The sequence below is a fragment of the Xenopus laevis genome, chromosome 1S (genome assembly GCF_017654675.1).
Source record: "Xenopus laevis strain J_2021 chromosome 1S, Xenopus_laevis_v10.1, whole genome shotgun sequence".
Taxonomy (NCBI): domain Eukaryota; kingdom Metazoa; phylum Chordata; class Amphibia; order Anura; family Pipidae; genus Xenopus; species Xenopus laevis.
In genome coordinates this window covers 14,059,958-14,086,647 of record NC_054372.1, presented here as the reverse complement: position 1 = coordinate 14,086,647, position 26,690 = coordinate 14,059,958, and the positions used below count along the sequence as shown (strand labels likewise).

The window sequence follows — 26,690 nt, the reverse complement described above, 5'->3', positions numbered from 1 at the left end:
ATACTTAAAGTTTACTAAAAAAATTTAAACATTAGAGAAACTCGGTAAGATTTTTTTGCTTCCAATAAGGATTAATTTTATCTTAGTTGGGATCAAGTACAAGTTACTGTTTTATTATAATGGAGAAAAAAAAAAACACAGTAAAAATTTAATGATATGATTAAAATGAAGTCTATGGGGTATATTTATCAAAGAGTGAAGTTAATAGTGAAGTTCCACCACTAGAGTGAAATTCCGCCATTTCCCATTCATTTCTATGGGGTTTTTAAAGGCGTATTTATCAAAGGGTGAAATTTCACTTTCACCCATTGATAAATACAGCTTTCAAAATCCCATAGAAATGAATGGAGAGCTGCGGAATTTCACTCTAGTGGCGGAACTTCACTCTTTGATAAATTTACCCCTATGGGAGACGGCCATCCTGTAATTTGGAGCTTTTCTGGATAACAGGTTTCCGGATAATGGATCCCAAACCTATATCTGCAGAATTTTTTTTTATTATGCACCCTAAAATAACTTTTTACTTTTGGGAGTCTCAGCCCACTGGTTTCTTCGGTCTCTTTGTCAACATTTATTTGGCTTATTTCTCTTATCTAATGGTCCCCCCTATTAATTTTGACAAGAATAATATAGGAAATGTAATAAAAGTTGCAAAGTGTGTTCTAGGGCTAGTAACCCATGTCAATTAATTAGCAGGTACCATTTGCTGTCCCCAGGATGCAAGCATTTGATTGGTTGCTGTGGGTTTGCAGACAATGCCAGTGTCGACTTGACTGTAGAGACAAGTAGAAAAACTCTGTGGGCCCTAGTGTTCATGGTCCCCTGCCGGCTCACACCCGCTCTACACAACCCGATCACATAAAGAATTGATGTGTGTAAAGCAAATATGCGCTGCTGGGGGATTTGCTACTGGCAAGGGGACTTTAGGGGGGTTGCCCCGATGGCCCAGACCCTCCCCTCCCCCAGTTCGACTCTGGACAATGCTGATTCTGTGTCTTTAAATACATTTCCCTATTTGTTCTTAGCCAGCAACTTGCCAACATGTACAGAGTTAGTTAACAAGCACATTATAACTGTGAGGCTATATTTAGCAGTTTGGGAATCTGATCTGAACTGAAGTGTGTGATCATATGCAGAAGTAGAACTCGTTTTCACTGTTGTGCAATGCAGTTACACCATCTCAAACATATATACAGTGGGACATGCTTTTGGGCTTTGTTACTGGCCAAATTGATGAATATTTGGACAATTTTGTAACACACACAAATAACCAAATTGCATGGATCTGATTGATTGGATGTTAGGTCTGTTTGAGTATAGTATATATGATGTCTCTAGTCACCAAATGACTCCATAGACACAACCAACTGTTGGTTATTTTGGCCAATAAGCTGCAGTGCAAAAGTGCCACCGTTATATTGGTCAAATTGCACAGTTGAGGTCTCATACATGGACAGTTCCAATAGCATCAAATTGTATGTTACAATTTGCACTCCAAGTGCCACAACTTCTTTTTCCATTTTTTTTTGGGCAACTAAATACACAAACAAGATGTTGTTGTCAATGTTGAGGACAAGTCAGCTGTGAGACCATTTGGTTTGTGCGCTGAAGTCTCCATATCTTGTTAGTGTATTTTGTTGTCCAAAAAAAAAACGGAAAAAGACGTTGTGCATCTCCTTTATTTTGTAGAGACTCTGGTGGGACGATCATGTGTGACCTGTAAAGTCATGTGGATAGAGATTCTGCTGCTGCTGCTGGGAAAAGTTTGTGGAAGTGCTGGGATCGCATGGACACTGAGGTTGATCTGCTGCAGGGATTGTTTATGTTAATAAACAAGGCAGAATTTTAAATAATGGCTCCATACAATGTAAAAAAAACATGTAAAATGTCTGCTCAAGAAAAAATGCATTCCATTTTACACTGACGATTGAACATTCTGACAAATATCTGAGAGTGCGACTTCTTCAAATGGTTTCTACCTAAAAATAACCCAATAGCATGCTGCCCAGACACAACATACCATTAGTCTTTGAAGGTTTTCAGCAATCCAGGCAACGGAATACAGTACATAGCAGAGTTTTGCTCAGGTGGCCACATTTTCTTGAAACAACAGTGTAACTGTTTAACTAAGAAATCATCATTTTATAGGACCAGAAAGACATGAGCAGCCTTACGAGAAATCCTTAAAAACGGGACTAAATCATGTCATTACTTGTAATTGACTGTTTATTTATGTCACTGGTGCCATATGACTCGGCAAAAATGTTACTGTATATTATACAAATGTTATCATCTTCTATAAATAATGATCAATATTATAATTCATATTGGGGTTCCATTGCATGTATAACCACAGCCTAGTGCCTATATAGTCACCAAATATCACATTGACTTCTAATATCCTTATCATTTACAGTAGGGGGTACATTATCCCTTATAATACATGAGTGATACTCACAGTTCCCTGTATAACTCAGCCTGCAGCCTTGTGCCTTTATATGGTCACAGAACAACCCCTCAGTGACTTCTAATATCCTTATCATTTACAGTAGGGGGTACATTATCCCTTATAATACATGAGTGATACTCAGAGTTCCCTGTATAACTCAGCCTGCAGCCTTGTGCCTTTATATGGTCACAGAACAACCCCTCAGTGACTTCTAATACCTCTATAATTTTATATTCAGAGTACATAATCACCAAATACAAAAGCATGTATTGGCAGCAAAATAAATATGCGTATGGCGGTAACCTGGATCAAGATAATTACTGCTCTTTGCTTTGCTTCTTTACTTACTGAAGCCACTGTCAGTGAGTTATGGAAAGGAAAATTGCAATGACTGAGATTTATTATATTATATAGAAAATTTTAGGCATGTCTGCAACTTTAATACAATAACAATTCAAGAATTAGAAGTCACAGTGAACCCATGAAGAAAGCCACAAGCTACTTTATTGTAATGCTCAAATTATCCAGAGAGAACTCTTCTGCAGCTCATACCTGAAAAATTGAGGATAATTATTTGTGAGAGCAATGTGGCTTTTAACACATTAAAACAGGTTCTCGGATATTAGACAGTTTGAAGTTACCTTATTTGGGGACTTATGTAAAAAGCCATTACCAGAGGCAGATGACTACAACTACGCTCCATGCACAGCAGCTCTCAGTTCTGAATGAGCAGTTACAATTAGGAATGTGTGTATTCTGGTAGGTGTAAACCCCCTGCCCACCTATACAGATTGTCACTAAGGACCCCACAGATCTCCTCCACTATTCCTGTCACTCATCATTTAGTTGTGTTCCCACCAGCTGTGAATCGTGCTTTGTTGAGCCCACAACCTTGTTATTCATGGCTGGAAATAACATTGTGGTTGCTTAACTGTAATAAATATTATTCAATTATTATTCAATTCTTAACATGAGTGCTGCTGTGGGTAAATTGTGCACTCTTAAAGGAGAAGGAAAGGCTCCCCAAGTTGTTGTATTTACTTACGAGATACCCCAGACAGGAAGAGGATCAATCTGTGGTGCCCACGGGAAGAACCCCGAGCCACGTGATACCCCAGGCACCAGCCGGTGAAAGTAAGTACATTAAAGGGCAGATTTATTAAGGGTCGAATTTCGAGGGTTAAAAAACCCTTGAATTCAACCCCCGAAGTAAAATCCTTGGAATTCGAACAACGATAAAATCCTTCGAATCGAACGATTCAAAAGATTTTAAGCGATCGATCGAATGATTTTTATTCCATTAAAAAAAACTTAGAAAAGTGCTCTGGAAGGTCCCCATAGGCTAACATTGCACTCCGGTAGCTTTAATGTGGCGAAGTATGAAGTCGAAGTTTTTATAAAGAGACAATACTTCAATTATCGAATGGTCGAATAGTCGAACTATATTTACTTCGAATCGTTGTAATCATTTGATTCGATCTAATTTGACCAATTCGATGGTAGAAGTACCCAAAAAAATACTTCGGAATTTGAATATTTTTGCATTCAAATTATTCACTCGAGCTTAGTAAATCTGCCCCTTCGTGTCAGGAGTGCTCCTGCTCCCGTCCGCGGAGAATCCAGGATGGTGGCACCCATGGTCGCAGTGTGGTTTCGTGATGTCACAACGCAGCTTTTGGACGCCAAATTCAAAATAAAAGGACTCCCAGGACACCGGTTCAATGCCCGACTATAGGATTTGTTTCAAGCATTTCTGGGTGTTCCTGAATTAGTGTTTATTGCATTGCTGGACTCTTGACCCTGCCTGTACCTTGACTTTGCTTATTATCTGCCTGCCTTCTGAACTCCTGCCTTGATTTGACTACGTTTGTTCCTGAACCCTTGTCTGTTACCGTGAACTTGAACTTTGGCCTAAAGCTTCCTCCTTGGTCCAGACTTCCCCCACTGGGGCGATAGGCCCCCGACAGTAAGTAAGTAAACAATCACTAGGGGGTGCCTACATTTTGGCACCCCCAAGCAAAATAAGACTTTCCTTGTCCTTAAAACGAGAACCAATAGAACCAACCAACCTTTAAAGGAGAACATACAAATGAGTATGGCTAAAATAAGTAATGATGCAGGCCTTCAAAGTTGTCTACAGGAGCTCCCCATCTCGGATCTTTTAAGGTCATCTTTTGTGAGTCAGAGGCACTGCACATGCTCAGTGTGCTCTGGGCAGCTGTAGAGAAGTTAAGTTTAGTCGTAATTTTAAATTCTCAAGCAGAAAATTAGGTTTTTCCATCATTGAAGCTGATGTTACCAGGCTGATGTGATTGTCAGGGGCGTAACTACAGAAGAAGCAGACCCTGCGGCTGCAGGGGGCCCAGGAGGTATAGGGGCCCCATGTGGCTCTACTCAATGATCACTTTCAATATGTATTGGTACAACTTCACAACCTCTGGATATTTTGGGGGCCCTAACATAAATTTGCTGTGGGGTCCAGAAACATCTATTTACGCCACTGGTGTTTGTTTTCTTTTATATATATTATATATACAGTATATTTTTGGAAAACCCATTATACAGAAAGATCTGGAAGTCCATCTCCCTCCGTTTTAATCAAAAGTAACATTTTAAAAATTGATTTCCCTTGTCTCTGTAATTATAAAACAGTAACTCGTACTTGATCCCAACTAAGATATAATTAATCCTTATTGGAGGCAAAACAATCCTATTAGGTTTAATTAATATTTAAATGATTTTTTAGTAGACGGTGTGTGGAGATCCAACTTACAGAAAACCCCAGATCCTGAGGATTCTGGATAACAGGTCCCATATCTGTATTGCTTATTAATATTATTACTAACCAATAAGTGGTTTGCTTTTTAATGCACATATAATTAATATTGGCTCATGACTATTACTTAAAAAATGTGTTTTGTTTTATTTTTGCTTTCCTGATGCTTGACACCTGCTTTTAGCCATGCGTTTATTTTGGGGGAAATCAGAGCTGTCACATGTCTCAGTTACAGGCTGCTGGGGTTATCTTTCCTTGTTTGTGTATCCATTCAGTAGTTTTCCCCAATGAAAGCCATGCCCTTTTCACAGATGGATCTATCACCCTTCCATAATAACTAATATCAAGTAGCACATGAGCCATCCATTCTACAGGGGTTGACTAAACTAATCCAACTATTTCATGTTCTTACTTTATTTAAACTACCATGTGTAACATTTTTCTCTTCCCTTTTTTTACTTGGATGTGGCCCTTCAAGGGATTTTTAAGGCCTCCAGTCTGTGCAAGGGCATGTGCACTTCTTTCTATGGCATCTTCATTGTAATTTAACTTGGTCCTTTAACAAGCGCATAATAAGTATTCAGTCCACTGTATGTCGAAAGTTGGACAGCACCCAAAGTACTGTTCTGTAGCCTACTGAAGTTGCTTATTATCCTATCATGTTCACCAATTGTTTGAAAGCTGGAAGACTAATCATATATGGCTTCCCAGTTGGAAAAGCTAAAGCCCCATGTAACAAATTTATGGGGGCTGATCTGGATACGAGGGGGCCATTTAGATGGAAGATGTAGTTAAATAACCTTATTATACGAACAAGGAACAGCAAGTTGCACCTCAGTCATTTTTGCAGCACTAAAATACCAAGCAATCCCCTGCCAGCTGCACTGGTGGATGAATTTTGGGACTTTTTTTCACAATACTTGGAGAACTAAAAGTTTGCAACCCCAGGTTTACAGTATATGTAATGACTGAAGACATGTTCTACTGCCCTGAGCAGATAAAGACACTTGTTTTAAATGTAGCTTACAATTAATTTCCCACCATTGTTTCTTCTCCTACTCTGCATACAGCAGTGATCCCCAACCAGTAGCTAGTGAGTAACATGTTGCTCTCCAACCCCTTGGATGTTGCTCCCAGTGGCCTCAAAGCAGGGGCTTATTTTTGAATTCCAGGCTTGGAGGCAAGTTTTGGTTGTATAAAAACCAGCTGCGCTGCCAAACTGAGCCTCAATGTAGGTTGACAATCCACATAGGGGCTACCAAATGGCCAATCACAGAACTTATTTGGCACCCCAAGAAAATTTTTCATGCTTGTGTTGCTCCCCAACTCCTTTTACTTCTGAATGTTGCTCACAGGTTCAAAAGGTTGGGGATCCTTGGCATGCAGTCTGCATACTCGGCTGTGCTGGAATTAAATTAACCCCCACGTGGTTTCAGGCTTCTAAACAATTCTTCCTATAGGGGATTAGTGAATTCATGAGTGCCTTCCCCCTTTGTTGGCTTTGCTTCTGCAGCCGCTGAACCACACATCAGGAGCAGTGTATTTTATCAATGCACATATTCTGTCCTTGTAAAAGGTTAAAATACATCAAGATTTCTGATTCAGAAATCCTGCACCGAACATTCCCCATCTCAGTCGTGTCTTGAAACTGAGTTCATCCCACAAGCATTTGGCAGCTCCGTTATAAGAGGAATGCATCACTGTAATACCATGCAGCTGTTTACTAGATTGGAGATTGCACACGCTCCCTCCTCCTGGAGGCCCAGGGATACTGTGATTTGAAATCCCAAGCAAGTGCAAAAACCTCTAAATAGGAATCTAATCTTTAAGGCTAAAGATATGGGTAATATTCTATGTGTATCCTAGCTGTTAGACCTGATGCTAGTCTGGGTTTTTGATCAGCCTAATTTGCCGTGAACCAAAATGTAAATTAGTGCCAACATGCATCTGCAAAATCGACAGGCTTCCAGCTGTTTCACTTCCAGCAAACCTCAATAACCATCAGCTTGAGACTGCAGACTGAGGAGAACTTGTCAGATATCTCTGCACTTTCATACCTACACTTCACTTCAATGTAAATCATCTACTCCCATATATATATGCCAAGGAACCTGCCAATCCTGTTGTGAATGTCAGTGGGGGAGGCAAAATATCACAATGTTTCTCGTAGCTTGTTGCATTGTGAGTCATAAAGATGGTTAAGTTCTTCAGCTAAATAGTCTAGTAGTTTCTTCATCAAATGTAAACACCTCTTCATTGCTTTTGTAGGTTCTGAAGTATAATAAGCACCTGTGCCACAGAAGTAGTGATGGGCGAATTTGTCCCTTTTCCCTTTGCCGAAAAATGTGAAACTGTGAAAAATTAGCGAAATGCAAATGGGCATCTGAAAAATGTTGACGCATGACGGTTTTTACACGATCGACTTTTCTGATGCGTGTCCAAAATTGTTTGCCGTATTCAAATTTTCACTGTTGAATTTACACTGCAGTTTTGCAAATTTCTGCAGAAATTCGCAGCGAATTTGCGCCTGGCGAATTTATTTGCCCACCACTACACAGAAGTTATGGTTCCAAAAACAGACCTGCACCACATCCCACACCATGGGATAGAGTCCTGCAGTAGGTCGGGTACCCTACCCGCGGGATACCCACAAAAAAATGCTGATACCCTGCAGGATGAGGGTAGGGTTTTCGGGTGCAGGTATAGATGCAGGTCTGCAGGTCGCAGGTTGCGGTTTGGTATGTGGGTCACATATATATTTCTTATGTTATATATATTTTACTCCTTTTAGAATTTTACAAAACTTTTTTTGTCTCCACCCACTTTTGATGATGTAACGTCTGGTTCACAGCAACAACACTTCCTTATTAATAGTGGTCGGCAGGTTGTGGATAAGGCGGTTGTGCGCCGGGGTAAGGTAGCGAATCCAAGTGGGTAAATTTGCAGGTTGCGTTTCAGGTCGCGGGTCTCAAACGGGACTTTACCATGGGATCTAATGTACAATATCAGAGTCTCATGGACAAGCAGAAATATGTCCACACAAGTTACTGCTTACACAATAAAATATTTCCTACAAAGTTCTTAAAGATCTTTAAGGGTTGCCTTCAAGGGGACCCGTCAGCCCAAAAAATTATTCAAAATCCTATTTTATCACATTAGTCAAGCAAAATGAACTTTAATTACACAATATAAATTATTTGAATCTTGTTTCCTTCAGTCTGGGAATTCATAATTATAGCAAGCAGGCAGGAGCCATTTTGTGGACACTGTTATTAAGGCAAGTCTTGCATCATGCCTAGGCATAGAGGAGGGGCAGAACATATTTGATTGACAGCTGAGATTTTTAAATGTGTTTACAACAGCTATGAATGCTTTCATGAAAAATAGCAATTGGATTTCAGGTTTAATTTGAAAAGGACTTTTTTTATACAGATTTTTGTGTCTGGGTGACAGGTCCACTATAATATTATATATAGATATCAGTTGACCTGCCAAAGATGGAGATGTAAGAATGTTTTTTTGGAGTTACAGCTCTGCCTTCAACCACTAGTATGTATAACCTAATGTTTGACAGCAACTGGGAGTAAGTTGGACGAAGCATTGGGTTATATAATGCCTTTGTATGATACATCTCTATTAGTTTTGTACAGGAGAGAAAAGGAACCTTTATGGGCTGCCACTTATTAAGAGGTGACCCTCTGATAGCACACTCAGTTCCTGTTTTTGTTTTGTTTTTGCAGACTCTCCACTGTGTGAGCTATCTTGAAGAGTACCTAATGAAATGATGACCTCTTTCAGTAAAGTATATGGCTAGAGATCCAGTAAAGGACATGATGCCCCCCCATCACCACCACCATAGCATCTATGCTCAAAATCATCACACTTTCATTGATTCAAAATGTCTATCAGCCTGATGTTTGAGGATATCTCTCAACCCCTGCACGGAGTATTGTGTGTTGTCTGCAGGTTTGTTTCTTTGTGAAGTAAATGACTTGTGCCCCTGAGTAAAGAAGGTCAGCATGCTGAAGACGTGCTGAAAACTAACATTTTATTGGATTCCAATCCTTTTTTTTCCATAGCACAAGCTTCCAAAACATACTATAAAAGTGTTCCCTTTCTTTGTGCCATTGAGATATCTCAAAAGTAGAGCAGTACAAATACCACAAGGCAGTCTATGTATGGATACATGTACGAAAGTGTTTGCCTTATACTGTTCTGGAGCCATATCTTGTTGCATCCGGTAATCTAACATAATTGCCTCAAACTAGGTTAGCCTTAAATATGAGAACAAGTGGCAGATCAAAGCCAATCATTTTACTGTCAATTGTACAAACCGAGGAGCAATTACAGGGGATGAGTGGTTTATTTTGGTGAAGTGGTGTAGGATGACTTTTCATCTGTCTCTTTGAAACGTGCTTGATGGGCTAGTTAGCACAAAACTTAGCTAAGACATTTTTTACAATATTCCCTTGTACCCCTGTACAGTAACTGCAGCATTTTCAGTGTAGCGTTACTGAGAACCCATTTTATCCGTTTCTTGCTTTTTGTGTCTGTGTGTTGAAGGCTTGGAACAAAGGGGCAAATTCACTAAAGGGTGAATTCTCACATGGGAAGGCTTCGCCACACTTAAGGTGGCCATAGACGTAACAATTACGATCTTTCTTGGAAAAGATCTTTCCAAGAAAGATCGTTCGTTTCAATACACACGTGTAGAGCTAAATCGTCAGATATACAGGTAGATATACGGGAAGAAACAATAGAATTCTACCTGTATCTGACGATTCAGCACTAACAATGGGCGATGTTTGGGTCCCTTCAAAGGCACCCGATCAAAATTTTCCGTCCAGCCCGATAGACGAGCCGACCGATATCCAAGTCTTCTGTCGATATCGGTCGGCTCTTTTTCCACCAATACATGAAACGAATATCGGACGAAAATTCGTTTTGTACGATATTATCTGTGCGTCTATGGCCACCTTTAGGGCCACATTGCCATGCACAAATTCGCTGCCACTATGCTAATTCACTAAAATGCAAGTTGCATCTTGGCAGCCGAACGCTGACAAAGTTTCGCTAGCATTAATTCGTCATTGCAAGTATTTCATAGCGAACATTTGCGAACGTTCATTTCTGCCTAGCGAAATTTTGTTAATACACTTAAGCTGGCCATAGACTCCAAGATCCGCTCGTTTGGCGACATCGCCAACGAGTGGATCTTTCCCCGATATGCCACTTAACTGCGTGGCTATATCGGGGGTAATTCGAACGTTCGGCCGTATGGCCGAACGATCGAATTATGATGCGCCAAGCGGCTCCGACGGGTCGGTCGGGTAAAAATCCAACCTTCCCGATCGATATCGTGGCCAGATATCGATCGGGAAGACCCGTCGGAAGTCCCCATACACGGGCAGATAAGCTGTCAAATCGGTCCAAACGACCGATATCGGCAGCTTTATCTGCCCGTGTATGGCCACCTTTCCGCTTAGGTCAAATTGAATAGGGCGGGTACATATAGGTCACTTTTTTAGAGATGTTGGTGCAAATGCTTGAAGTGGCCACTTGTTATTAAATATGTTCATGGAAGCGAAATAAAGACAAAATAGGTCCTAAAACAAATGTGGCCTGCCCCTCAAATGTTAAAATACATTTTTTTTTAATAGTTGAAACTTTTAAAGACAATCCCGCATTAAAACATGAAAAAACGTCAGCGTTTATTAAAATTCGTATGACTTTTCGGCATACAGGATATGATGTCACTGACACAAGATTGAGGAGGATGTAACTTCATCTTATCAGTTTGCCAGGTCTAAGCTGGTGAAGGAAACTCTGGCGAAAGGGATAACAATGAAAAATTTGTACTTTAGTGAATTTGCAGAGTAACGATCATTTGCCTGAGCAAAAATGCGCCTGGCAAAAGGCTGCGAAACTGTGCTAGCGATGGTCCTCTATGCCCTTTAGTAAATGTTACTGCGGATGGTATTTCTGACGAATTTTAGTTAGGGATGGCCACTTTAGTAAATCTGCCCCAAAGTGTTTCCAGTCATTATTAGAACATTCAATAACATTACAATTCATACAGCTACATCTGCCCACTGCCATAACTATAACATATAAAACATATCAAACACTGGTACATAAAAACTGCAGTTCATCATACACATAATAGAATGGTCCCAATGTATGTGGGATCCTAGGAGACCCCATCCAGCACTGCAATGATTTCCATATTCTATTAAATGGATTCACATTCTGTTTAATTGTCCTTAAATCATTATCTAGGTATGCAAAGATACCCACAAAAAGTCAACACCAAGTTGGCCAACGCTATTGTATAATTATTCACAAAGGTGGAAGCAGCCCAAGCATTTTAAGCCAGTTCTCTTCATTAGGTTAGGAAACATTTATTAAACGGATATGCTATGTGCACATTGTTATTCATGTACTAAAGAGAACTTCATCTGTTACAATAAACCATTAATAGCCGTGCTGGTCCAGTTGCAGTTATCCATTGGGCTCCTTCTTGAAACGTCTCAATGAAAAGTTATCTATAAAGCAAATAGAAGATTTCCTGATTGCTCTATAGAGTCTATAGATTAAAAACATTGGGGGTTATGTAATAAAAGGCATTAAGTCTGTCCAGGGGCAGTAACCCATAGCAACCAATCAGCATGTAGCAATTACTGGTCACCTGTTTAAATGCAAACATCCTATTGGTTGCTATGGGTTATTGCCAGAGCCGGGCCAACCCGGCCAGGCACCCTAGGCAGAAGCGCATTTACGCGGAAGATGCCAGTGCCAGTCGGGGAGAGATGGGACCGGACACGGGGTAGGCGACAGAGCAGGTACGTGCCTGGCGCCCCCTCAGCTTTGCGCCCTAGGCACGTGCCTACTCTGCCTGCCCCTAGTTCCGGCCCTGGTTATTGCTCCTGGGCAAACTTAGCGCCTTATATTATGTTTGGGTGACAATGTTTTTCCTTAAAGGAGAATTCAACCCCTTATTTGAAAACAACCCTTCCCACTACCCTACATAGACCCCCCCTCCTCCCCCCCCAGCCTAACTGCTACCCCAGGTAAATGCTCCTAACTTTTTACTTACCCCTCGGTGCAGATTCTGTCCCGCAGAGTTCGCGGCAGCCATCTTCTTCTCTTCGGTAATCTTCTGGAAGTAATTTCCGTATCGGCACATATGCAGTTGGAGCAGTCTGACAGTCTCGAAAAACTGTGCATGTGCCGAAAGTCACGGACAATTCCGAAGAAGAAGAGCCGAAGATTACCGAAGAAGAAGAAGATGGCGGCCGTGAACTCCGCTAGACAGAATCTGCACCGAGTGCTAAGTAAAAAGTTAGGGGCATTTATCCGGGTAGCAGCTAGGCTGGGGGGAGGGAGGTCTATGTAGGGTAGGGCGGTAGGGTTTTTTTTAAAAGGGGTTGAATTCTCCTTTAGTGGGATATTAGGTTCACTTGCTAAACTAGACCAAGTGCTAGATGTATTTAGTCCCTTAGAAGACACAAGGAGTAAACTCAAGGGAGTATTTTCTGTCTTTGGCATAACTGCTATCTTCCATGACTGATCCCATCTGTTCTGCTCATGCCCCTTGTCATTGTATTATATGGGATTATCAAACGGGGTTTAGATTGACAGCAAGGCTTTGGCTAGAGATAACAAGCATTTTTACAAGAGATCAATGGCTTGGCATGGCACGGCAGAATCAGTAAGGAAAACTAAAAATAACTTTACATGTGCAAGGTAAAGCTTTACTCCAAGAACATAATCATAAAAAATATTTTTAATATTTCCATTAGATCCACTGAAGGCCTAGGGGCCAGATTTTGCCTTCCATGTGATTATTGAGGAATTCATCCCTGCCCAAAGTCTCAGGGTATAACAACATAATTTGTTATATAATGCAGCCCTATATATAGCATATTATACAATAAGCCACTCCACACACTGTAGGGAAGGTAGAAAGCAATAAATAGACAAATGCAAAAACTATTTTTGTAAAGGGGACGGAGATCACGTAGTTACTTTGGTTTAAGCAAAAATATCTCTCTATTTTGCACCCTGATTATTGAGTTATTGGCCTGGGGACAAAATGATTAGTATGTGGACGGCCAAATCAGGTAAAGCTCTGGTATATGGGCAGCCTTACTTGAGTAAATTTTACAGTATATCACATAAAATAATATAACAATAAACAATAAAATCACATAAACATACCTTTTTTGGGGAACACGGATTTGCTATAGCGAAAGATTGTAGAAAACATTTACAGAGGGATAGCCTGCAGCCATTTAGAGCTTATCGAAACCAGTCACAGAACTTGACCAGCCTTTAGCCAATCAAAGCATTTAAAAAAAAGCCAATCAAAGCATTTGTTAACAAATGTTTCGCTAAGAAGAAAGCAACGCTAGCGAAAATTCGTTTAAAAATGTCCGAGCTGATGAATTTTCGCTGGTGCAACGCCGCCAGCATTTATCTGCCGAGATGAAACGTAGTACTTTTTATGAATATGCGTATTTGCTGCGAATAAACATCTGATGAAGTTGCGCAAAGTGTGGCGACACCTTCCGAGGTGAAAATCCGCCCTTTTGTAAATTTGCCCCAATATGTTTGGCACCCCCATTTTATTAAATTGCTACCTTCAAATGAAGTGTCTAAGTAGGCGTCCCCTAACTTGCAACTGTAAGAAACTTACCTATGCGGCGGGGTCGCCCACCGCACCATCGGCGGGGACGCCCGCCGCATGGTTCTCGAGCCGGCGCTGGCGCCAGCGCCATCTTGGAATCTAGGGCGCGTGTGGCGCCAGCACGTTTTTGACGCCCGTTTGGCGTGAAATTTGTACCTATTTAAGGCCCATTCTGTTTCCCAGCCGGTGCCCGTGATAGAACTTTGTTTCTAAGTGGTTTCTGAGCCTAGTGCATCTGTTCCTGTTATTCTGTATCCTGTTTATCCGTGTTTGACCCTGCCTGTATCCTGACTATTCTGAACTCTGTATCCTGACCTTTGCCTGCCTACGACAACTCTCCTGCTTAATTAATCCTGCTGATTGACAACCCGGTTTGACCCTTGCCTGCCTGACGATTCTGATATCCGCCTGCCTCGACTCTGCCTGTCTGACGATTCTCTTGCCTGCTCCATTTGTACCGTAACCTTCGGCCCAAAAGACTCTGCTACCTGCCGTGCCCCTCTGCTAGCCAGAATATCTCGCCTTGTACCCCTCGTTAAGTCCAGGTGGCACCCAAGTAAGCCGAGGGCTCCTCCCGAAGCCCAACGGTGGTCACACTACTGGTGAAGCCGAGCCGAGACCAGGGTACTTGGCACCTGTTCTGGTATTGGGTGCCGGCCGTGACAGCAACCCTTAGAACTCTAGCACTTGCCCCCAGGGAATACGAAAATTACCCTATTGTGTCATTGGGATATTATATCAAGTCAGACATAAACTCTAATATGTTGATTAAAAAGATTTAATTAAATGATTGCATTCTGGGTTTATAAACCTTCCCATCAAGCTTAATAAAACTCAATTGTTTCACACATGGATTCTGATTATTGCGGAACCAGCCTAATAACTGTCAGGTTATATTTTCCAGTTTTGTTATGTAAGAATAATTAAATTAACTTGGCTAATAATCAAAAAACACCATTTCACACATCAAAAGTGATAGAACAAAACTAGATATTTACTGATGTTCTTGCCTTTGAGGCAAAAGTCTAATATACTTGTGTTTTGTCCAGATAACAGAGAAGATCCTTGAGCAAAACTTCCTTTAAACAAAGGAAAAATGATCATAAGGCTAATGTCACACTTGGCGTTTTCTGCGCCCGTAGAAATATGCTGCTTGAGAGAACATTGATTTGCTGTATTCCATATTATGTATTATTTTGTTTGCTTGTGTCAAAATCTGTCCTGTTTGTGCATTGAAAGGTGTATAGTCAGTGCATGCAAAAAATGCTTCAGAAAGTAGTGGATCTGTCTATTCTCTGTTGGCCTATTTACATTGGAGGAGAAAAAAAAATGATATTTCTCTACTGTGCAATTAGATTTAAACATAAACCCAATAGGCTGGTTTTGCTTCCAAGTATTATTTATATCTTATTTTAGATCAAGTACAAGGTACTGTTTTATTATTACAGAGAATCATTTTTAAAAATTTGGATTATTTATAGTAAAATGGAGTCCTTTTAAAACAACGGCCTTTCCGGAGTTTCTGTATAACAGGTAACAGACCCCATAACTGTACTGAAAAGGGAACATATGTTCCCTATAGCAATATTAGAAGAGGTGCAAGACGACTACAGAACACTGAGGGCTCCATTTAGGAAAACTTAAAGGAAAATTCAACCCTTTAGCAAAAATATCCCTACCCCCCACCCCACATAGACCCTCCTCTTTCCTCCCCCCAGCCTAGCTGCCCCCCTGGGAAAATGCCCCCAATTTTTTACTTACCCCTCTGCGCAGATTCAGGCTTTGGAGTTCCACGCAGTCATCTTCCGAGTCTTTGGTTAGCTGAGGCGGAGACCAGCGAAGTGGCGCATGCGCAGTTGGAGCAGTTTACTTGTTTGCCACAACTGCGCATGCCACAAAATGGACGGAAATTGCCGAAGCCCCGGAAGAAGACACAAAGACTCGGAAGATGGCTGCGGGGAATTGCGATGCTGGAATTTGCTCCGAGGGGTAAGTAAAAAGTTATGGGCATTTCCCGGGGGAGGGGGAGCTAGGCTGAGGGGGTTGAATTCTCCTTTAAAGGGATGGATCACCTTTAAAGGAAAACTATACCCCCCAAACAATGTAGGTCTCTATTAAAAGATACTGAGTAAAACAGCTAATGTGTAGAACCCTGCTTCATGTAAATGAACCATTATCATAATAATATACTTTTTTAGTAGTATGTGCCATTGGGTAATCATAAATAGAAAATTGCCATTTTAAAAAATAAGGGCCGCCCCCTGAGATCGTAAGATTCACTGTGCACACATACAAACCACATGTAAGGTCACATGAGCCAATTAACAGACAGAGTTGTGCCTTTTGCTTCCTCACTTCTTCCTGTTACAGTTAGTGTTGTAGTATTTCTGGTCAGGTGATCTCTGAGGCAGCACAGATAGAGTCACGAAATGGTGGCTCAAGGCAAGAGATGTAAAAGGGCAATATTTATGTAAATATATATTCCAGTTTGGTAAGATTCTTTAATATGTCATTCAATTTGATATAAACTTAAATATTGCTTAAGTATTCATTTTGGGGGTATAGTTTTCCTTTAAGTTAACGTTTAGTATTTTATAGAATGGCCACTTCTAAACAACTTTTTAATTGGTCTTCTTTATTTATTTTTTATAGTTTTTAATTGTTTGCCTTTTTCTTTCCAGCTCTCAAATGGGGGGCATTGACCCCATCTAAAACACAAATGTTCTGTAGAGCTACAAATTTGTTGTTATTGCTACTTTCTATAACTCATTACTCATCTTTCTATTTGGGGCCTCTCTTATTCATATTGCACTCTCTTTTTCAAACCAATGCATGGGTGTTAGGGTAATGTGGACCCTAGCAACCAGACTGCTGAAATTGCAAACTGGAGAGCTGCTTAATAAAAGACTGAATAACTCAAAACCCACAAATAATAAAAAATGAAAACCAATCGCAAATTGTCTCAGAATATCGCTCTCTACATCATACTAAAAGTTAATTCAAGGGTGAACAACCCCTTTAACATACTAGAGAGGTCCTAAACTTTTGCATGGATCCCTCGTTTGAATACTTCCTGCTGGTCATTTTTTTTCCCTGAAAAAAAGTTTGGCAGGTTTTAGGTGCTGAGTTTTTAATTTTTTTAAATTAGTTCACTTGGGTGGAAAAAATGATCATCAGGAAGCTGAAGTATACGAATGATGAAGCTATGTGGGAGTTTAGGAACACTCCTAGGCCTAATGCTCAGGGCCCTTAGTGACACAAGGTTCTCTTGATCCACCATTGCTCTGGTGACTGGTTCTCTAGTAGAGGTCAACCAATTGATGGAGTCCTCATACTATTAAAGTCCGAATGGCAAAAACACGAAAAAATTCGAGTTTTATTTAATATAAAATTCAAATTTTTAGTGGGAAAAAAACTGAAGATATCCTTATCTATGCTGGATTTCATGCAATAATCCGAAGATTTTGTGGTTTTCATGAAAAAATCCCAAAAAAATTTACAATTCAATTTTTTAAGATTTTTTCGAGTTTTTTCCCGCACAGGAAATTTTTGGGAAAATGTATTGATAAATAAATAAAATCTGTGCGGATTTGTATGGACTTTTTTTACCAAAGATCAGAAATTTTTGGATTTTGATAAATAAGGCCCTAAGGTTTGAACAATAAAGTGGAGGCCCGCGCACAGACAGACACAGCAGCAAATTTCTCATCAAAAGAGAAAAGGCGTAAGAGCTGGAGAGAGCAGAACTTGAGATGGTCTGTACAGTGTGCATAATACTGTATGTCCAGGTCCTTAGCAAGGTCACAGCTGACACACAGGGAGGTGCAGATATGAGAATCGTTTTGAAGACCAGAAATAGGAGCTTGCACTGTAGGTGGTTTTGTTACATAATGAGAAACCAATAGAGGGATTTGGAAATGCATGAATGGGTCCTGTATTACATGAAAGGGAGAGTAATTACAGCTGCACTTTCAAAGGAAATATATCGTCCTAGAAAAGACAAAATCCCACTCATTAAAGAGATATTATATTTTAGGAATCCCCCTCCCATGTCTTTCCAGACAGGGCTTAGTAGTCTCGCTAGTGATACCAAAGAACACATTTATATAAAAGAGCTGCTCGTCCTTAGGATCCCTGAACCAAATGCTTTCATCGTGCAAATTTTTATGTTTTAATGCCCTAAAAACAAATAGCAATTGTTCTATCCAGTCCACAAACATGAGTATCATTTCAGGGTCATTTTCTGCAAACACAAATTAAATATCCCTATATATAAAATTGGGAAAAAGAGGGCCCATTAGGTCACAAGGCCTTCTATGACACTGGGCTCCAAATAATTTTTTGCCCTGATACCCCTCCTTTGCCTCCACCTACAAGCACTAAACTTAGGTGGAATGAAGAGATGAAAGAATAACTCACAAGGACTCATGTAAGAAGACCTCGGACAGAGCCTTCCTCCACCCACCCCTAATAAACACAAGGTTCTCTTGATCCACCAAACAGCATTGACAGCCCCAGGTCACTCTGCCTCGAAGTGGAGAGCTGAGACACAAATATGGAAGGCAGGGTGCAAAGTCTTTATAGGCTTTACAGAATGCTGGAATGTAATTTTCCCCCAAATTTGGAATCCGATTAACTAAATTGTAACTTTTCCAACACTTTTGCATTCCTCTGTACCTCATTCCTGTTGACACATTCTCCATGTTTTACTTTAAAAACCTTAGAAATCCAAGGCCTTATGTTGCATCTATTGACCGTTATTGATTTCTGATGCCTACAAAACTTTATACAGAACATTTTGCAACAATGACATTGAAAGTTTATGTTATGTTTTTGTACTTTCCCGTATTGCACACAACTCACCAGTACACCCTATGGGCCTATGACTACGTGCTGTAAACACAAAACGGCTGCTTCTGTAGTCAACCAACAATGTTTTTACTTCTCTGCCTCTTGATGGACTTCTAGAAGTTATACGGTTGAATCCTCTCTCCTAGCTAAAGGCTCAGGGAAGTTCACTTGGGCTTCCCCTCAGTGAGTTGTGCACATAACATTTATCCATTCTGTATCTGAAAACCCAAGAAATCCAAGACCTTGTGCTGACTCTATTGACTGTTATCAATTTCTGATGCTTTCAAAACTTTATACAGAAGATTTTGCAACAACAAAATTGAAAGTTTATGTTATGGTTTTGTACTTCCCAGTATTGCACACAACTCACCAGCACACTCTTGGCCTTCTATACAAGTTCCCTTGTGCTTGGTGGGGGGGAGCAACTCTCCCAAGGTATTCCAAGAGAAAAACACTCCAGCAAACATGGTAGACCAAGACAAGCTTGATTCTGAATGAAGTTCTATCGGTCACATATACACACATATAATAACTTGCCCTATAAGTGGTCTATAAAGACCACTAGACCAGTACTACTACTTTCTGGTTGGTTGCTATTTGTCATTGAACTGTTGCAGAACTGTTGACTGCATATGCGCATAGTAATCTGCTCACTCTTCTATATATCTGTGTGACCCAGGCTGTGAAAAGGATTCTGGAACAGAATATAGAACAGCTATTCATGTGTGAAGGAGATGCTCAGCCAGTTGCAGTTATTTTGGGCCAGAGGAACAGAACATTTCTCATGCGTCACTATCTGTTGCTTGTAGACTGAGGCACAAAAGAGGTCCCCTAAAAGCTCAGAATGTTATTTAGAAATGAGTATCATAATTATGTTAGTTTTACCTTTTTTTCCTTTTTTTCCCTACTAGTCTTTTGCCTCTCTGTTTTCTATTTTTCATATTGAAATTTGTGATAAAAAACTGCATTACCTGGAAACAAAATATTGTCACATTCACAAGTCTTCCCTATTGTGCCTAAATAGTAAATACAGCCCTGCTCAGCAGTTTATTTTCCTGGCATGCATATAGAACTTCCAGGCTAATCAGTCACAATAAAAGCTGATCAACAAGGTTAAACCCACCAAATGAATACTTCACTCTACAAATATCACCATAGCAGAATTTAACTGTACTGTGCACGTTTAGACCCAGAAAATAATATGTTGATAATATATTAAAGTTTATTTTGTTGATAAGACATTATTGATCGTTGCATTATATTACCCTATAAAATAAGAAATGAATGTATGCATTAAAGATATTAACAGAAACGTGTTACTTACAGTATCCACATCTGGTTCCGCCCTCAAACACAAACCCATTTGCCACCGCTCCATAGCGTCGCAGATCGGTTAACTTCCACTGCCCAATGACCACGGGAGGAATATCTCTTGCCAAAACTAATATATCATTGCACAAATGAAGTGTGGCGAGTCCACTTTCCAACTTGGTACCAGGCAACACACCAACATGGAATCTGTGAACTGAGAGGGGGAAAAGCAGTGGCTTAGACTTTTCAGTGGAAGACCAGTTCTCAACAGTTCAACAATAAAATCTGTAATCAGAATAGGACATGGACATTTTTAAATATAAAGGTTTATACATACATACTCCATTTTAATAAAATAATTCTAATTCTTAAAAATGATTTCATTTTAGCCTGTAATAATAAAACAGTAGCTTGTACTTGATCCCAACTAGGGATGTAGCGAACTGTTCGCCCGCGAACTAGTTCGCGCGAACTTCGACTGTTCGCGTCCGCCGAATGTTCGCGAACGTTTGGGAACGTTCGCAGTTTGAGTTCGCATCGATCGTTCGACCATTCGACCATTCGAATTCCTTCGACCGCTAAAAATCGAACGATTTCCATTCGTTCGAACGATTGTAAGCATTCGATCCAATGAAAAGCATTCGATCGAATGGCTTCGATCGTTCGATTCGAATGAAAATCCTTCGATCGAACGATTAAAATCCTTCGATACGATTTTAGCGGGTGTTCGAAGTTCGCGAACTGTTCGCGAACGTTCGCATTTTTTGCCGGTGTTCGCGAACGGCGTTCGCGAACACCAAATCGGCAGTTTGCTACATCGCTAATCCCAACTAAGATATAATTAATCCTTATTGGTACAGGACAATCCTATTGGGTTTAATTAATATTTAAACGATTCCTTTGTAGACTTAAAATCTGGATATCCAAATTGCAAAAAGACCTCCTATCTGGAAAATTCCCGAACACAAGCATTTTGGATAAAAGGTCCCATACCTTATGGGGCACACTTACCTAGGGTCGAATATCGAGGGTTAATTAACCCTCGATATTCGACCGTCGAAGTAAAATCCTTCGACTTCGAATATCGAAGTCGAAGGATTTAGTGCTATTCCTACGAGCGAACGAGCGAAGGAATAATCGTTCAATCGAACGATTAAATCCTTCGAATCGAACGATTCTAAGGATTTTAATCGATCGAAGGATATTCCTTCGATCAGAAAATTGTTAGGAAGCCTATGGGGACCTTCCCCATAGACTAACATTGGCCTCGGTAGGTTTTAGGTGGAGAACTAGGGGGTCGAAGAATTTTTTAAAGAGACAGTACTTCGACTATCGAATAGCTGCAGGGGATCGCAGGAATAGACGCACTGAATTCTTTTCAATGTGGCTGAACTTACACAGACGCATGTAAGCGCCGAACGCAGATTGGGACACAGCATGTTGCATTTTTACTGCGTACGGCGCTTACATGCGTCTGTGTAAGTTCAGCCACATTGAAAAGAATTCAGTGCGTCTACTCCTGCGATCCCCTGCAGCTGACTGCATGAAACCGGAACGCAGGGGAGTGCAGGTAAAAACGCTTGTCTGTTAGAGCGCTTAGTGCTCTTGTACTTGCATTCTGGGGCCTCTGTAAATAATCTAAGCAAATGCAAACAGTAAGCAGAATGGGTAGCAATCAAATAAACAACCATCTTGTTTCAGCTGCCCTATAGCTTTGCTCATATGCTTGACAATTACCCAATACGTGTTTGCCCGAATGCCAAAAACTGGAAAAATTCAAGTAGTTTTACTATAAAAATTTTTAGTCCAAAAAAAACTTGAATTTTTCAGGATTTATTATGAAAGTCAGAATCCTAAAATCCGGCATCTCAGACCTGCCGAGTTTGTATATAAGTCAATGGTAGAAGTCCCGAAGATATCCTGATCTGTGCTGATTTTTGTGCAATAATCCAAAAATTCATACGATCACATTTTTCGTAAAATTTTTACTATTTTTTTGAGTTTTTTTTCCAAAATCTTTCAGGAAATGTATTGATAAATAGGGGAAATAGCCCATGCGGATTTGGTCGGAGTATATTAAAGAAAATAATTAGATAAATTCGGATTTTGATAAATAACCCCCTTTATGTCTAGCTGTTGGATTGAACCTTTAGTTACTAATACAGGTATGGGACCTGTTACCCAGAATGCTCGGGACCTGGCATTTTCCTAAAAATGGATCTTTCTGTAATTTGGATCTTCATACCTCAAGTTTATTAGAAAATCATGTAAACATTAAATAAACCCAATAGGCTGGTTCGGTCTTCAATAAGTTTGCATCAAGTACAAGGTACTGTTTTATTATTACAGACAAACAGTAAATCATTTTTTGGATGAAATAGAGTTTATGGGAAACAGCCTTCCTTCTGGATAATGGATCCCATAGCTGTAGTAATCTTATTTACCTTCACCCAAACTGTATCGGATCCGTACGTCCCATGCATTCATAATGTCTTTGTTATCAAATCCCAGCATAACAACTTGCGTAAAACAAATGATGGCGAGCGTCTGGCTCATTCCCTCATACGAAATCCCTGGATCCAGACCACAGATGTCTTCCAACGTCACACTGCTTTTCTCTTTGTGCCCCTTCGTCCTCTCCGATTTATCTTTGTACACCAGCATTAACAAGCAATCTGGGAAGAACATTGACATTTTCAGCTTGTAATATGAAAGAAATAAAATGTAATGCAAATTTGCTTAAAGCAATATCTAATCCAACCTAATAATTTATGACACATTCTCAACATGTGTTTAATGAATAGGACTTGTGTTTTTTGCCTATTGCTTTAATTAAAAACCCTAGTTTGGGGTATTTCTTGAGCTAGATGGAGCAAACAGGGAAATTGAAAGGTGTTTCATTTTCTAAGTTCCTGGATCTTATGAGAATTTAGGGGGGGGGGTAGATACTTAATCAGATGAACCCCTGGTATAATGAAATATATTATTTTCCTTTAAAGGATCAGTAACACTAAACAATGAAAGTGTTTTAAAGGAAAGACAATATAATATATTGTTGTGCTGCACTGATACAACTGGTGTGTTTGCTTCAGAAACTGTACTATATTTTATATAAGCAAGCTGCTGTGTAGCCATGAGGGCAGCCATTCAAGCACAGGATACACAGTAGATAACAGATAAGTACTACTATAGTTTATATAAACAAGCTGCTGTGTAGCCATGAGGGCAGCCATTCAAGCACAGGATACACAGTAGATAACAGATAAGTACTACTATAGTTTATATAAACAAGCTGCTGTGTAGCCATGGGGGCAGCCATTCAAGCACAGGATACACAGTAGATAACAGATAAGTACTACTATAGTTTATATAAACAAGCTGCTGTGTAGCCATGAGGGCAGCCATTCAAGCACAGGATACACAGTAGATAACAGATAAGTACTACTATAGTTTATATAAACAAGCTGCTGTGTAGCCATGGGGGCAGCCATTCAAGCACAGGATACACAGTAGATAACAGATAAGTACTACTATAGTTTATATAAACAAGCTGCTGTGTAGCCATGGGGGCAGCCATTCAAGCACAGGATACACAGTAGATAACAGATAAGTACTACTATAGTTTATATAAACAAGCTGCTGTGTAGCCATGAGGGCAGCCATTCAAGCACAGGATACACAGTAGATAACAGATAAGTACTACTATAGTTTATATAAACAAGCTGCTGTGTAGCCATGGGGGCAGCCATTCAAGCACAGGATACACAGTAGATAACAGATAAGTACTACTATAGTTTATATAAACAAGCTGCTGTGTAGCCATGAGGGCAGCCATTCAAGCACAGGATACACAGTAGATAACAGATAAGTACTACTATAGTTTATATAAACAAGCTGCTGTGTAGCCATGGGGGCAGCCATTCAAGCACAGGATACACAGTAGATAACAGATAAGTACTACTATAGTTTATATAAACAAGCTGCTGTGTAGCCATGGGGGCAGCCATTCAAGCACAGGATACACAGTAGATAACAGATAAGTACTACTATAGTTTATATAAACAAGCTGCTGTGTAGCCATGGGGGCAGCCATTCAAGCACAGGATACACAGTAGATAACAGATAAGTACTACTATAGTTTATATAAACAAGCTGCTGTGTAGCCATGGGGGCAGCCATTCAAGCACAGGATACACAGTAGATAACAGATAAGTACTATTATAGTTTATATATACAAGCTGCTGCGTAGCCATGGGGGCAACCATTCAAGCACAGGATATATATATATATATATATACAGTATGTTTACATCTAACTTTAACTTTGCACTGAATCCAGCTGTCTGTGAAAATACTTAAACAAATTGCTGGAACTTAAACAGAGCATGACAACAGGCGTTTACAGAATGCATGCCACCTACCCGCACACCCTAAAGGAATAAATAAAAGATAATAATACTTTTCCTGTCCAATCACAGCACTTGGAACAAAAATGGGGGGAGTGCAGGAGTTATTGGATAGCCCTTTGGAGAACTACAATAAATATAATTAGCTGCCAAATAATAATAATCTTTTTTGCAGATTTTTGTAGGCCCAAATAATAGTTTTTTCTTACGTTTCCCTTTATCTTTAAATAAATAGTAGAAACCTTTAATAGAAAAACTTGCAGGCCAATGGCTTTGTGGAAATCTGAAACCTATTGCTCCAATGTTGCTTCACCCTCCTCTTCCCTACAGTTTTCAGACCTATTGGAGAGAGTCCTGGTTCCTATTTCTGGCACATCAATGTTCTTTCAATAAATTCATTTGGAACCAACTGGTTCTATACCAGCTCACAGACATACTTTTCAGAATAAATCCATTCTAGAAAAGTAATATAAAATGTTCAGATTTGCTTAGTAATGTGATTTTAGTACAATCCAGAGCTGTAAACTTTACTTTGAACAAAATTTCGAGCTCCCAAGCTCTATGGCGTGTGCCGTATTCTGGGAAACCGCAGCGACTGCCTTTAAACTCAGTTCACTTAAAGCAACACAGTATTATGTTTCAGATGAGCGAAACCCATGTGAAATTCTAGATCACAAAACTTAAAGGGGCTGTCATTCTTGAAAGCAAGTTCCCTTGCAATAATCCGCAGAGCCACGCTTTAACTTTCCCGGATAGTGTACAGAATTCCGTTCCTTTGTAGAACATACAGCATATTTCTTGTTCACTGTTTTATAGTGTAAGCATTCAAATTAATTTGCTTTCTATTCTTAGGACAGATGGTACTTAGATACTAATTAGCAACATCCCATTACAGACAATTATAATACTATACAAGAGAAAGTAGCCTCCGTGAGCATTTGGAAAGGCAACCCCAGCAATTCTATGTATCAAGTTATATAAAGTTCACTGAAAGTTTTGCATAAGTGCAGCACAAAATGAAGTTGTCTAGTTGCCTTAAGCGTTCTTATATCCTTCATGTAGAGAAATAGAATCCAGGTTGTCACAGAATGTGTGTGAGAGAAATCAATATATGGACAGGGTCCTACCTGCTACAGGCGAAGGTTTCCTGAGCACCACCCATCTATTCTTCCACTGTAATGATAAGAGAAAACACAGGTCAGCACAGAATTCTGTAGCAGAAATTCCAGGATAAAGTTGTTTCATGGAAATATAGGTAGACGGGGGAGAAAAAGTCTAATTCACTGACCTTTTTTCCATCTCTCAATCTGACTTGACCCTCCACCACAACCGAATCCGTCATCTTCAGTCATGGTTCCAAACAGCTGCTCCCTCCTCTCTCTCTCTCTCCCCTCTCCTCTCTCCCTTTCTGAATGTGTCTAGGCTGAAGGGTCACTTTCAAAATAGCTTTAATAGCTCTGCATAGCAGGGGACAGGGGAAAGCTCCAGCCTGTGACACACAGATTGCAGAACAAATGGTCACCAACTTCTGCAGCCTCCTCCCACTCTCCCTTCTCCAGCCTCACTGGTGGGCACAGAGCTTCAGTACTTGTCTGGAGTCTTGAGCTTTTAAGGGAAAGAATGTATTAAAGGTTTGATTTTGTATTAAGAAATCAAGCGGAAAATGTGCAAGAAGGATCAAAAGAATGTGAAATGCTGATTAGGCATGCACAGTAATCCATTTTATTATTTGTCTTTCACAAAGCTGGGTGGGAGAATTTCTATGTCCGGGAAATAACATTTTCTCTAAGGAATAAGATTAGTTATTGTATTGATTAAAGATAGAGTTTTTCTGGTATCCTAGTGTCAGGGTCGGACTGAGACGTCGGGGCACACTGATACTGTGACTTGACGGGCCCTCCCTGAAAACTTCCAGCACTCGGCACCTATTCTCGTACCACTCCCTCCCTTGCATGTGTACACTCAGGGCCGCCATCAGGTGGGCACAGGGGGTACTGTTGGCTCGGGCCTTAATGGGGGCACCTTGACAGCGCCAAAGCCATGCCACACCTCCGAAGTGTCGAAGTCCCGAAGAGTGAAACTCCCAAAGAGTCGAAGTCCCGAAGAGCTGAAGTCCCAAACAGTCGAAGTCCCGAAAAGTTGAAGTCCAGAAGAGCCAAAGTCTCGAAGAGCCGAAGTCCTGAAGAGCCGAAGTCCTGAAGATCCGAAG

At 40.3% G+C, this 26,690-nt stretch overlaps 1 protein-coding gene across 2 annotated transcripts in view; it reads right to left on the bottom strand.

The window, feature by feature from the left end:
• The window catches only part of dok7.S (docking protein 7 S homeolog), a 76,691-nt gene extending 50,712 nt beyond the window's left edge, over window positions 1-25,979 (bottom strand). For both annotated transcript variants that reach the window (XM_018243021.2, XM_018243020.2), the window contains exons 1-4: window positions 25,770-25,979; window positions 25,609-25,654; window positions 22,521-22,751; window positions 20,090-20,290 (exon numbers count right to left, since the gene is read on the bottom strand). In XM_018243021.2, the coding sequence (XP_018098510.1) occupies window positions 20,090-20,290; window positions 22,521-22,751; window positions 25,609-25,654; window positions 25,770-25,823 (532 nt within the window). In that variant the 5' untranslated portion in view covers window positions 25,824-25,979. The remainder of the gene's footprint in view (window positions 1-20,089; window positions 20,291-22,520; window positions 22,752-25,608; window positions 25,655-25,769) is intronic.
• Between the last annotated feature and the right edge of the window lie 711 nt (window positions 25,980-26,690).